We start from the raw sequence: 13832 nt of genomic DNA on the forward strand, positions 1-13832 counted from the left end.
GGGACAACTGTGCCTCCTCCGTTTTACTGCCTGGGATGTGGTTTGCGGGTGGTACAGAAACTCTGAGGCTACTCTAGCAGATTCGTGCTTTCCCGGTTTCTGCTCTCCCGCTCTTTTGGACGAGAAGTGAACTAGCATTTATTGAGCATTCATCGGATTATCCTAAACGCCGGTTTAGAGCTGGTGTCCTGCCCCAACTGGGTCCCTCCGTCAGGTCACTCCTATAGGTGCTCAATAAATATTTTTGGAATTACTATAGTTTTTAAGTCCCAAGTGTCAGGCACTGTGTTAAAGTGCTTTACATCCATTGCAAGTTTGGTGTTGTCCCCATTCTACAGATGAGAACACTGAGGCTGGAGGTTAATCACTTGTCCAACCTAGGAAACAGCAGGTTCCTATGGAATCCAGGTTGGCCTGCCTCCAAAACTCCCACTCCATCTTGCTGCCTTCACACACACCCCAGCAGGGCCATCTGCCCCAGTCATCCCAAACCCCAGCCAGCCACAGGGTGGGGAGTTCATCCAGAGATCTTCCCCCTCTTCTACTCTTCAAGAAGCCCATACAAGAAATGTTGATGGGAGCTGTGGACCAGAAGGGTGGCTCCATGGGCAATGAGACAGGTCCAGACCTGGGAGAGGGATGACATGAGTCCAGGAGAGAGCAAGACCTCCCAGGAAGCCCAGGTGAATCCCCTTTCCCCGGTGCCCTCCATCCTTTGCCTCCTTTCCTTGCCTCCCCCATCCCCAAGGCACCCTCTGGCCCTGCAGTACCAGATAGGCTGTGAGACCCAGGTAGACGGCAGCCAGCAGAGCTACAAGGACAAAGTAGGCAGGGTGCGGGAGGCTGGGCAGGTAGATGACCACGAAGTAGAGGTTGATGGCACAGACCAGAGCCATGATGAAGGATGTGATGGCCTTGCTTAGCCTGGGGGCAGGAGGGATGCTGCTCAGCACTGGCTGCATCTCTTCCTTTTCTCCACTGCCCAAGCCAGCCTGGAGGAGGCCGAGGGCATGCGCAAAGCCACCTTCTCTGGGCTGTGGGATCTGGTGCAGCAGACCACTTGCCCGCTCCTGTCTCCTGGGCCCTCCAACTCCACACTGGTGCGATTTGGCAAGAGCAGAGTCTGGGGTGAGCCGGTGAGGAGCTCAGGTTCTAGACATAGCCTCCCTCCCCAGATTCCAGTCCTAGCTCCCCACACTTGATTGTAGGGTGTTCCTGCACACGTTCCTTTACCTTCATGAGCTTCTTTGGATGCTGGTAATTCCTATCTCTGGGTGGGTGTGAGGATCAAATGCAGAACTGAAAGTCCAGGGTTGGGGGAGGGCGGTACTCACCGGCCATTGGCAAACTCCTGCATCACAGCGGGCATGCTGGTGAATGTAAGGATCGGCAGCACAGCAAAGGGAAGCTGGGGAGAAGCAGGAGGATGGGGCTGAGGGGCCCTGCCCTCACAATGCAGCCGGAAGGGGGGAGTGGAGCAGGGCTCCCGTCCCGCTCTGCCTGTGTGCCCTTGGCCAAGTCCCCTCATCGCTCAGAGCCTTTAGGCTCTCCACCTTTGTGCCTTCCAAAGTTGTGAGGCTTCAAAGCAGGAGAAAGCGTTTGGGCGCTCTGGTCCCAGGCTGCCCAAGTCTGAATGCCAGCTCTGCCCCGGGACACTTAACGGTGTACATCAGTTTTCCAGTCAGTGAAATGGGGACAATGGTGGTTCCCCTGGGAACTGCTGTGAGCCTTAGAGGCAAGGTGTATTTCGATGAGCGTTAAGGGTGGGGGACAGGCTGCGAATGGAGGTTTGCTGTGGTTCCTGTGCAGCTCGGCAGGTGCAGGGATGCCAGGGACCATGGGCTCACCAGCAGGCTCTGCAGCACGTTGAGCAGGTCATTGAGACCTGACAGGTCTTTCAGGTCCCTGAAGACCGCCACCAGCACCGTGGGCAGGATGGCGCAGGAGCGAGTCAGGAGCACGCGGGCAAAGCGTGACCACCGCAGCTTCAGGAAGCCCTGGGGTATAGGGTAGTGGGGCACCTTTGTGGTGGGGTTCAGGACTAGGGATTCCAGAGGAGGGATCCTCTGTCGTCCTTCAGCCCATTTCGCAACAGGGCAAACCCCCTGTTTTTCCATCTCTGAAATGGGAGCAGCTCTGATGCTAGTTGGCAGAGAGAGCATGGATGAGAAGAAATAGGGGTTTCCCCCACAGCTGCATGCTTAAGACTAAGCTTTTGGGGTAAAGGCTCCTATTAATCGTGGGTCTGCAGCCAGTAGTGAGTGAGCTACTGAGCCAGCAGCCTTACTTCTCTGCAGATTTTCTCATCGTTAAAGCGGGGCTTAAAATAGCGCCTCTGGGCTGCTTAAAGGAGTAATGAGGTGTCTGACCCCCCAGTAGTGTAGCCGTTGACCTGGGACCCTTGGCCCTTCCCATCCCGCCCCAGACCGCACCTCCATCACAAACTGTCCCGCGTACGTGCCGGTCATGGTGGAGCTCTGCCCGGCCGCTAGGAGCCCCACGGCCCAGATGTAGAGGGCAACGGGGCCGAAGATGCAGCCCAGGATCACGCCCTGCGGGGCGAGGTGTGGTTAGACCTGTGGCACCGCCCCTTCGCACAGCTCCACCCCGAGGTGGGCGTGGCGATGAGCCCGGTTGGGGCTGGACGGTTGGTTACTTTCCAATCCCACCCCTGCTTGGTGCTTACTCCTTGGTAAATGTCCACGTCCACGGTAAGGTTGTTCTTGGGGAAGATCTTGGCGTAGTCGTGGAGGCTGCTGTTGGCACAGACGTTGAACTGTGGGCACCGGGACAGTAGGAAGGTGATGTGCACAGTCTCAGAAAATCAGATGTAACGTGCACAGTCTCAGAAAATCAGACAGCCAGGCCTTTACCAGGGGTCGAAAACTGTTGACCGGGCTGAATCCGGCCAGACAGTTTCTTTGACTAACGAATGTTTTTCCTCTGTAATGTGAATTTGTGGCCAACATCTAAAATTGAGAAGAATCCATACGGGAACCCGGTTTCCAGGGTTCTGTTGAGTTTGTAACAGCGGGCATTACCACAATGAGTTGGCTGGCAGTGACCCAAGCTGCTCTACAGCCCCTCTCCCGTACACTGGACCCACTTAGCACAGGCCTGAGGCCGCCTGGTCCTTAAGGCCACAGAGCGAGACAGTGGCAGTGCCTGCTGCATCCCCGGAGACATGGCCAGTGCCGCCACCCCCCGACCCCCACGCCCTACAGTGCTCAGTGTTCGGTGAGCACCCACACCCCTGGCTAGCAGTTGTCAGACCCGCATGGCAAAAACCCACTGAGAAAGGAGAGAGGCACAGGTCCCAGATCCCAGAGACCCAGCGAGGAGCTTTGTATCATTGGCTGCTCTGTCCCTAGTGTCGAGGCACTGACTAAGCCATAACATACTCAGTAAATCTTTGCTGAATGGATGATGGTTTATCTGCTAATGATGAAGATGATCAGGAGAGAGGACTCAGAGAAGAAAAGGACTGCTTGAACCTTCCCAACTCTGTGCTCATGTTCAAGTGGGCCCCAACTCCCAGAATGCTCTCCCCAAAGTTCACTGGACAAATCCTGGCATCCTTCAAGGTACAGTTGGGTCCTCCAAGTCTCCTCCAAGACTCAGCTCCTCCCTCCCAGTCACCTCCTTTGGATGTCTGTGCCTTGTCCCCTCCTCCACCCCCCCCCCCAAGGTTGTTGGAACCATGACTCCCCAACAGAGTGGGGGAGGGGTCTCAGCCAGAGGCCAGTCCACAGATGCCCTCCCCTACCGTTGCAGAAACTGTGGGACAGACACTCAAAGGGCTCAGATGCATTGCCTGGTGTCCCCAGCAGAGCCTGCAGGGTTTGGGGGTTGGGGAGGCCGGCTGTGGCTGTGTAGGGAGGTGTAGCTCACCGCAGCCTCATTGGTTTGCTGGTAGAAGGCCTGCCCAAATACGGCTACAACAAAGAGATTGATGAAGAAGGAGACAGACAGGGCGATGGTGGCCTCAATCAGGAAGTACATGTTGGCTTCTCGGATGTCCGTCCGGCGGGACCGGTCTATCTCTCGAGACTAAGAAGGTCAGAGGGGAGGAAAGAGCCAAAGTTCCTCAGAGCTCCCCCAACATTCTCCATCTTCACACTTGTACTTCTGTTCCCTGCAAGCCTCAGTTCTTCTTTCTCCCTGTGGCAGTTTGGGACAGGCCTGGGTCAGCTGACCCCCTCCTGTATGCCCAGTTATACCCTGTCTTAAGGGCCTTTGCACTTGCCATCCCCTCTACTGGGAATATCTTCTCCCCTGATCTTCCTTCCCATCCTTTGTGTCTCAAAGATTACCTCCTTAGAAAGGCCTTTCTCGACTAACTTTTCTGAAGCAGCTCCTACTTAGTCATTATCATATTTCTCTGTTTCCTTCCTTCAAAGCACCTTTCACAATCTATAATTCTTTCCTTTACCTGTTTACTTGCTCCTGGTCTGTCTGCCCCACTAGAATACAAGCCCTAGAAAGGCGGATGATTTGTCTGCCTTTTCATCATTGTTCCCTGATTCCCAGCACACAGTAGACACCCTATTACTACACATTGAATAAGTAGGGAATGAATCACTTCCCGCCTGAAATCAGGAAGGCGGGAGCCAAAGGGGCGGGGCCCCGTGTTCGGTGACCGCACGAGCCGGGCGGAGGGGAGCTGACATCACTCCCTCCCCTTCCAAGCTTGGCTCACCTTCACCAGGGCCGAGTGCAGGTAGATGTTGTGAGGCATGATGATGGCGCCGACGATGCCCACGGCCTGCAGCAGCTCTGGACGGCCGCAGCCCGGGCACGAGGGCAGGAGCAGGCCCTGAAGAAGCGCTAGCTGGGCGGGTCTCGCGACCACGTACTGTGGGGAGATGCCTGGTCAGGCCGAGCCCTGGGTGACCGGCTGTTCCCACCATCCGCCCGCACCCTGGCCGCTAGGGGGCGTGGCTAAAGGCCGCTGTCCCCCTGCCTCTCCCAGGCTCTGCAGGGGGCCGGGAGGAATGGCCTTGGCGGGAGGGGGGAGGGGAGTGTTGCGGCTTTGGCTTCCTTGGCTTCCCACCTCGTAGCCGAAGGTCAAGGCCATAATAGTAATAAGGAATCCAAAAAAGGCTTCCAGCTTCCGCAACCCTAGGGGGAAAGCAAAGGGTAACAACACCAACAACAATTGTAAGCGATTGGTAATGGTATAGATGAAGAAACCCAAGTCCAAGTAACTCGCTCAAGCCCACACACAGCCGGAGTGAGCGGGCTGCGAGCCTTTCTCTCCTCTCAGTACCGCAGAGCGAGGTTTATACCCGTCGCTTGTGAGCCGAGCGGCGCACCCACCGTAGTTGTCAAGGAAGAGGAAGAAGAAGGTGTCCACGATGGTGATGAGGACGCCGCCCCAGAGCGGGATTCTGAAACCGGAGTGGCCAGGGTCAGCCCAGCGGAGGGGCAAGGGTCCGGAAACCACCCCCCACCGCCCCCCCTCCACCTCCCCAGGCAGGAGACTGTGGAATCTGGCCTCCTGGGAGCAGGGACCCACGTGGCTCTAGGCAGCTAAGGGGAGAGGGGAGCAGAGCGTGCTGGGGATGGGAAAATGACACAAAACACAAGGAAAGAAAGGCCAAACTGGGTGGGGAGCCAGCCTGACCTCGACCTCGGGGCTGCAGTTCCTAAGCCCTAGTGGTGACTGGCATCTGTGTGACTTGAGAGGAGTCACTCTACGTTTCTGGGTCTCTCAGAATTTCAACATCTCTCTGATGCACACCCCCCCACCCCAGCAAGCAACACAGCACAACAGCTCTAAGTCAGAGGGTTCGGCTGGGTCAAAGGGACTCGGGCAAGTCCAGGGAGGTCCCTGGACTGCAGAACTGGGACCCGTTGGGGTGGTACCGTCCGGCTGAGAGCAGACTGAACGCAATGGCGGTGCCAATGACCTCCTGCATGTCTGAGCCCACGATGGCTAGTTCGATGGTCAGCCAGAGGAGTGTGCGAGGCACCTGGGGGAAGAGGCAACCCTTTACCAATGATGGGCCAGTTATCCTCATTATTTGTTGATGTCCCGTGGCTTTCTGTACCCTGCATGATAAGGTTGGGCAGGCAGCCAGCTTGCAACACCTGCTGGCCTCACCTGCTGGCTTCCAGTTAGGTTTTGTAGGAAACAATTAAGAGAGATTGAAAGGGAAGGAGAGATCGTTTTTTTTCCCCCCTACTTCTAGGGGTGTTCCTGGCAGTGTTGCCAGCAAGAGCACCTTGGCAGCCGGGGCTCTCTCAGTCTTGGTGGCTATGCTTCCAAAAGCTTGGCTGCAAATGGTGACTGGGGCAGCTGCCCAGCAGCTTTCTGATCCCTGGGTAACACCTCCTTTCCTTGCTCCTCCAGCCCTTCCAATAGCTTCGTGACTGCATCCCTGCATTAAATACCTTTGAAATATCTAATGGCCTGGTTTCTGTTTTCCCACCTGGACGGTCACCGGCAGTAGGGTCCCCAGTGTCCACTCCAGCCAATGACCATCCCGAGCCAGTGCCTACCTAACTTGCACCTTGGGCAAGTCACTTTCCCAGGTTTCAATGCCCCCTCCTGTAAAATGAGCAGGTATCTCTAACATCCCTCTCAGTCTGTGCGCTATTAGTTTGAGCCTCAGTCTTCCCATCTATCAAATGGACTTGTGATGCCTCGCTTGAGATGATGTGTTTATTTGACCATGGAAGCTGTAAATAGCTGTTTGGGGCTTGGGGTCTGTGAGTGCTCCCTGTCCAGGTGCACCAAGCTCACCTTAGGGTAGTAAAGATGGCAGACCTCACCCAAGTCCTTGCCTGTCACCACGCCCAGCCGGGCAGCAAGCCGCTGGCAGAGCAGGCCCAGCACTGTGGCCCATAGCAGCACCCAGAGCAGCTGTGAGAAGACAGGGAGAGGTCTTCAGTGGTGGGGGTTTGGGGGGGTGGGGAACCCTTTGGCAACCCAAGCTGCTGCTGGTACCCTCTAACCCTCTAAAGACACCCCTTGGGGAGGGAATAGAGGAGATGGAGCCAGAAGACCAGCACCTCTCCCCCATACATCCCACACTGGCAGGGCAGCCCTGGGGGCCCTTTTTGGGTCCATTTGAACTTGATGCCTGCTCCCTCCAACACGGGCCATGGAGTCCACTCTGGGGAAGTGTGTCAAGTTGCGGGGTGGGGGAGGCTCTGCCCTCCCAAGGGTGCCCCAACTCAATCACTTTGAATCCAGCCACAGCGCCAGCCTGAAGATCCGACTCAATGTTTCCTGGATCCAGGAAAGCGATGCTCATGAGGAAGCCGGGCCCTGTGAAGGCCCACAGCTTCCTCAGGCTGAATGTGCCCTGCAGGTGAGAGTGAAGGGAGGAGATGTTGGTGCCTTGGCGTGCCCCCCGCTGAACCCCTCTGAGCTCATCAGCCCCAGGCTATCTAGCCCTGTCCCCTCCTTTCCCCCATTCCTGGAGCTGCCACCCTGGGGTGGAGGGCATGGAGTGGGAGGAAGCAGCAGGATTTGCTGAGTCATACTGGATTTGCTTTCTGGATCTGTCCAGTTTGGCAGCCGGCCTACGACTGACCAGTCTGCCTCATGCTTGCCCTGACTCAGCAGATCCTCAGAGCCCAGAGGGTGTCTTTCCTGGGGTCAGGCCTCCCTGGTCCTGCTCCTCCTTCCCCAGTCCCTTTTCAAACCACAGTCCCTCCTTTCTGGAGTCCACTGAGCCTAAGATCTCCCCATCCCATTCCAGGGCGAGGCCTGGCAGCCTAAGGATCTGCTGAAGATTCTGGAAGTGCAAGCTGACAGCACTCTGGAAAGCATCCTGTCAGCTTCCGTCATTTCTCCCGGTGTCCTCGCCCTGGTCCTTTTCTCTAGTACCACAAGAGATGCTCTAGGCTCCAGCCTCAACTCGCCCCAGATCCCTTTCTGCCCGTAAGAAAGCTGGGATTCGCTCAGAAATCCACTCGATCATTTTTAGACAAAATGTGAGCCCCCTAGGTAAGTGCTAAGGATGGAAACAGAAGAGGACCAGTCGCCACTGTCAGTCACTGCTGCTCAGAGCTGGAAGGGACTTCCCATGGTCTTCAAAAGATCTCTTTCCCCTGGCCTGTGAGATCCTATAACATCCTGTCAATCCTGAAAGACCCCAGGATGTTTCCAGCCTTCTTACCGGTTCTGTGTCGGGGATGGGGATCTTCTCACTCAGGTATGTTGTTCTAAGAGCTTCTTGCTCGTGTGGCTCCGAGCTGGGTGGGCTGGAGATGGAGCCATAGTTGGGCCTGCTTGGCCTTTGAGGGTCCTTGTCACCTGCAAAGGGCCCCAAGGAGGGGTGGTGAGTGCCTGGTTTCTTTCTGGTGGCCCAGGTGTAAAGCTCTCTGTTGTTCCCCCCTACAGTAGCTTCCTGACAAAGGGGAGAGATTAAGACCCATGTGAACAGGGACCCTTGATTCCCATCTTGGGTCCATCACCTCCAACCATTGGCCAAATGTGTCAAGATTTTATTTATTTGTTTGTTTGTTTGTTTAATTTATTGAGAGAAAGAGCAAGCGCATGCAAGGGGGAAGAAGAGGGAGACAGGGAGAGAATCTCCAGCAGATTCCACGCGGAGCATGGAGCCCAATCTGGGGGTCAGTGTCACTACCCTGAGATCATGACCTGAGCTGAAAACAAGAGCTGGACGCTTACCCTACTGAATCACCCAGGTGCCCCGACCAACCAAATATTTCAGAAGCTGCTAGAATTACTCTCCTTCCATGTGGGCAGAGAGATTCTCAAATCCAGGTCTCTCCTGCCACAAAGGATGCAGAGGGGGACACTGGGCTCTGAGGAGGGCACACTGATGCCAATGTGTAAGTCCCATGGCCTCACCCTGCCTCCTCCACCAGACAGGTAAGCTCCAGGAGCTCCAAATCCTCAGAGAACAGACAAATGGGACACTCAGCACTTGATTTTGAAAAGAGCCCAACCCCCGGCTACTATCTGGCATTGGGTCGAGGCCAGGATACCCATGGCAGTCCCTGACTCTCTCCTACTCCCAACCCCCTTTTAGGACTCTGGCCCTGGAGGGGGCTACTCACCTGTCATGAGGATGGCAGACTCAGGCACTGTGCGTGCGAGTGGGATGCTCGCGGCCACTCAGCACACACACTCTCTCTCTGAGGGCTGGTGCCTGCCCGTCCGTGTGCAAGCCCACACCTCCTCTCCACCCTCAGCTGATCTCAGCTGTCCTCACACACATTGTGAAACACTTTCCAAAGGCAGAAGTGGCGAGCTCTGGCGGAAGAGTCTCGTTGACCGAAATGCAGGAACTTATTTTCCCCTCCTGGCCTGAGGCCCACCACACTTTTGGCCCCCTTCCAAGTGCCGTTCGGTCTGCATCTCCCAACGTAGCTCTGATTTCAAGACAGTTCCTGCTACTCGGACGTTCCTGTCCAGATCACATGACTCCCTGCCCACACAAGCAGTCAGGCCCTTCTCTTCAGTCTGGAGTCCCCAGCAGTGGGAGTCCTGATGGCTAGCAGGCCTCAGTTTCCCATTGAGTGCCTCAGAGGAGAAGAGCTTCGGGCACTGCCAGGGGACAGGCGTTGAAGACTCAGGCCCAGGAGAGCCTCAGAAGAACGAGGCACTGGAACTCTGGTCCTGATTCTGGTTCTGATTCTGCCACTGAGTCACTCAAGGTCATCAGCAGGCCGTACCTTTCTCTGAACTTGTTTCTTCTGTTACATGAAGGACTCAGACTTGCGAAGAGGTCAAAAGAGTAGGGGCCCAAGAAGGCCACGTAGGTCAGATAAAATATGACACAGGTAGGGAGTCAGAAAAACAGTGCCTGGGGGGCAAATGGGTGGCTCAGACGGTAAGCGTCCAGCTCTTGTTTTTAGCTCAAGTCATGACCTCAGGCCCCACTTCAGGCTCCCTATTCAGCCTGCTTCTCTCTCTCCCTCTGCCTGCTGCTCCCCCTGCTCTCTTTGTGTCAAATAAATCAATAGAATCGTTTCTTTTAAAGAAAAGAATCTTTTAAAGAAACGATTCTATTGATTTATTTGACAGAGAGATCACAAGTAGGCAGAGAGGCAGGCAGAGAGAGAGGGGGAAGCAGGCTCCCTGCTGAGCAGAGAGCCCGATGAGGGGCTTGATCCCAGGACCCTGAGATCATGACCTGAGCCGAAGGCAGAAGCTTAACCCATTGAACCACCCAGGCGCCCCTAAATCAATAGAATCTTTAAAAAAAAAAAAAAGAAGAAGAAGAAGAAGAAAAAAAAAAAAAAAGAAAAAGAAAAAAAGAAAAACAGTGCTGGTTCAGAGTTCAATGAGGAATGATGCCGAGGCTCAGTGTCGGTGGGTGACCGGAGTGGGGAGACTGCAATAAAACCAAAGACACATACTCTGTCCAAAGGGGGCCATGCCTACAGAATTCTAACCAGTTGTCCTGTGAGAATGTGTGTCCGCCGTCACCACGTCTTCTGATCTGTCAAGGATATTGGAAGATGTTGAGTTGTAGGCAACATATACTTCTTGAATCGTAGGCCCCCAAAATTGAAGATATTGTGTAATTTAAACAAAATGTTCCTTTAGGCTAGCTTCCACTTGAGAGTTATTAGTCTGTATTCTCTGGATGAAGGGGGTTAAGACTCTTTTCAGTTCCTGATTGTTTTTCCTTGTCTGTCCTGTGCCCCCGACACTTCCTCCCTCAAGGTCTTCTTCTTCCTGTGCCCACTCCCATCCTCTATCCTGTGGCCTTCGTTTTATGCCAAGAAAGATTCAAAACCAATCTTTGGGGTTTCCAACTCCAAGATCTGAGACCTCAAGATCCAGAGAAAACAGGTGCAAGCTCTGGGGCCCAGCCATGAACCAGGGTATGATATCCCCATTTGGGCTCATTTTAGCCAAAGCTTGGGAGCTGGATAGGGGGTGTTGGCAACTGATTTCCTGGCTCCTCATGGATGGAGGAGGTTGGAGGGACTGGAGAGGTAGGGGTGCAGGAAGAAGAGTGAATGATAGGTCACGTGGAAGAGAGGGACGTCATGGTTTGTCCCTGTGCAATCCTTTTGCTCAACATGCTGCCACTGTCTCAAATTTCCCAATCACTACCTTGGGCTCATGTGGGGGTGGCTGGGGTAGGATGTTGTGAGGGTTAATTTTATTGTCAACTTGGCAGGGTCATAGTGTGCCCAGATACTTGGTCAAATATTCAGGGTGTGTTGGTGAGGGAGGGTATTTTTGGAGGAGATTAGCAGTGGAATCCATACGCTGAGTAAAGCGGATTTCTCTCCCTGATGAGGGTGGGCCTCGTCCACCCAATTGAACAGAACAAAGGGCTGAGGAAGGGAAAGTTCACTCTCTCTGTCTGTCTTTGAACTGAGATATTGGACTTCTCTTACCTTCAAGCTTAGCTTGGACTGGAACTTAGATCATAGACTCTTCTGGTTCTCAGGCCTTCTGACTCAGACTGGAATTACACTACCATCAGCTCTCCCGGGGCTCCAGCTTACAGATCTTGGGGCTCCTCAGCCTCCCTACTCATGTGAACCAATTCCTTAATAGCTATCTGTCTATCCATCTATATTTTCTATTGGTTTTGTTTTTCTGGAGAATCCTAAGTCAGAGGTCTTCTTCTTCACCTCTTTTGTGGAGTTTTACCTGGACTCAGTCAGTATAATTGACTAATGACTGATCTATACCTGCACAACCTCTACCTTACAGAAGAGGCAGTACAGTGTAATGGTTAAGAGCAGAGCTTCCTTGTAGAGTATCAACAAGAGGGAAGCTACTGAGCTAGGGCTCCAGAAATCTGCATAGTGGCCCCCTTGGATCTGGAGCTGTTGCAGAATACCAAAGCCTGCCCATGCACAGTGAGTTTTCATGAAGCCCGAGTCACTCAAAATGGATCACAGAGTTAAAAGTAAATATAAAACTATAAAATGTTCAGGAAAAAAAGTCAGAGAAAATCTTCAGGATCTAGGACTAGACAAAGACTTGTTAGACTCAACACCAAAAGCATGATCCATAAGGGAGAAAATCGATAAACCGGACCTCATCAAAATTACCGCCATTTGTTCTGTGAAGGACCCTTTTAAGAGGATGAAAAGACAAGCTAAAGACTCAGAGAAAATGTTTGCAAACCACATATCTGACAAAGGACCAGGATCTTTCTACAAAGAGAAAAATCTCTTTCCACTTAACAGTGAAAAATCAAGTAATCCATTTAAAAATGGGCAAAAATCATGAACAGACATTTCACCAAATAGGATGTACAGATGGACATCCCGTGTCCATGGAAAGATGTTCTGCATCATTGCCGTCAGAGAAATGCAAATTAGAACCCTAATGGGATATTGCTACACTCCTATCAGAGTACTTAAAAGAAAAAATGGTCACAATACCAAATATTAACAAAGAGGTGGAGAAACTAGATCACTCATATGTTGCTGGCTGGAAGGTAAAATGGTACAGCCACTCTGGAAATAGTTTGGGAATTTCTTTAAAAAACCTGAGATGTGGGGCGCCTGGGTGGCTCAGTGGGTTGAGCCGCTGCCTTCGGCTCAGGTCATGATCTCAGGGTCCTGGGATCGAGTCCCACATCGGGCTCTCTGCACAGCAGGGAGCCTACTTCCCTCTCTCTCTCTCTCTGGCTGCCTCTCCGTCTACTTGTGATTTCTCTCTGTCAAATTAATAAATAAAATCTTAAAAAAAAAAACAAAACCTGAGATGCAACTACCATATGATCTATCCGCTGCACTCCTAGGCATTTTCCCCCAGAGAAATGGTTCATATTCATGCAAAAATCTGCACATGAATTTTTATAGCAGCTTTATTCATAATAGCCCAAACTGGAAGCAACCCACATTGTCGCCCTTTACTAGATGAATGGTTAGGCAAACTATAGTATATCTATACCGGAGAATGTACTCCTGGCATTTATCCCAGAGAAACTAAGACTATGTTCACACAGAAATCTGTATATAAGTTGCAACTTCATTTGTAATAGTCAAAAACTAGAATTAGTCCAGAGGTCCTTCAACAGAAGAATGATTACACTAACTGTTCTACAGGCTATGGATTGTAATGCCTCGATAAGAGAAACAAACTATTGAAATACACAATTATTTGGAGGAATCTCCCAGAAATTATGCTGAGTGAAAAAAGCCTATCTCAGAAGGTTACGTACCGTATTGTTCCATGTACAGAACACTTGTGCAATGACAAAGTTTTGGAAGTGAAGGTCAGATTAGTGGCCCCCACTGGGTATGGTGGAGGGTGGAGAGGGTGGAGAGTGATTATGGAAGGGTGACTTGAAGGATCCTTTTAGTGTTGGAGCTATTCAAGTATCTTGACCTTCGTGGTGGATCCACAAGCCTACACACGTGATAAAATTGTATAGAACTTCACACACACACACACACACACACACACACACACATGAGTACAAATGAAACAGGAAATCTGAAAAAGATGAGTAGATTATGTCAATGTCAATATTGAAAGCAGGGATTTAAATAGACACTTGACACCCACGTTCATAGCAACATTTTCCACAAAAGCCAAAAGGCAACAACAGCCCAAATATTCATCAAGAGATAAATAAATAATACGTGGTCTATTCATACAATGGACTATTATTCAGCGTCAAATAGGAATGAGAGTCTGGGGGCTCCTGGGTGGCTCAGTCAGCTGAGCATCTGACCCTTGGTTTCAGCTCAGGTCATGACCTTAGGGTTGTGGGATGGAGCCCCAGATTGGGTTCCGTGCTCAGCAGGGAGTCTGCTTGGGATTCTCTCTCTCCTTCTGCTCCTCCCCCACTCTCTCGAAAGTAAATAAAAATAAATCTTTCTGGGGCGCCTGGGTGGCTCAGTGGGTTAAAGCCTCTGCCTTC

At 52.5% G+C, this 13832-nt stretch overlaps 1 protein-coding gene across 1 annotated transcript; it reads right to left on the reverse strand.

Moving 5' to 3' along the window:
• Nucleotides 1-113: 113 nt before the first annotated feature.
• On the reverse strand, nucleotides 114-9362 carry SLC11A1 (solute carrier family 11 member 1). The gene is made up of 15 exons (XM_082691490.1): nucleotides 9040-9362; nucleotides 8133-8269; nucleotides 7191-7313; nucleotides 6749-6868; nucleotides 5869-5975; nucleotides 5320-5390; nucleotides 5054-5121; nucleotides 4700-4855; nucleotides 3892-4050; nucleotides 2687-2776; nucleotides 2433-2552; nucleotides 1848-1997; nucleotides 1335-1408; nucleotides 771-924; nucleotides 114-628 (listed from the first exon to the last, which is right to left on the reverse strand). Exons 1-15 carry the CDS (start codon nucleotides 9044-9046, stop codon nucleotides 542-544), a joined length of 1623 nt encoding a protein of 540 aa, XP_082547616.1. The 5' UTR covers nucleotides 9047-9362; the 3' UTR covers nucleotides 114-541.
• Nucleotides 9363-13832: the final 4470 nt, after the last annotated feature.

Source organism: Mustela nivalis (assembly GCF_964662115.1).
Source record: "Mustela nivalis genome assembly, chromosome: 11".
Classification (NCBI taxonomy): domain Eukaryota; kingdom Metazoa; phylum Chordata; class Mammalia; order Carnivora; family Mustelidae; genus Mustela; species Mustela nivalis.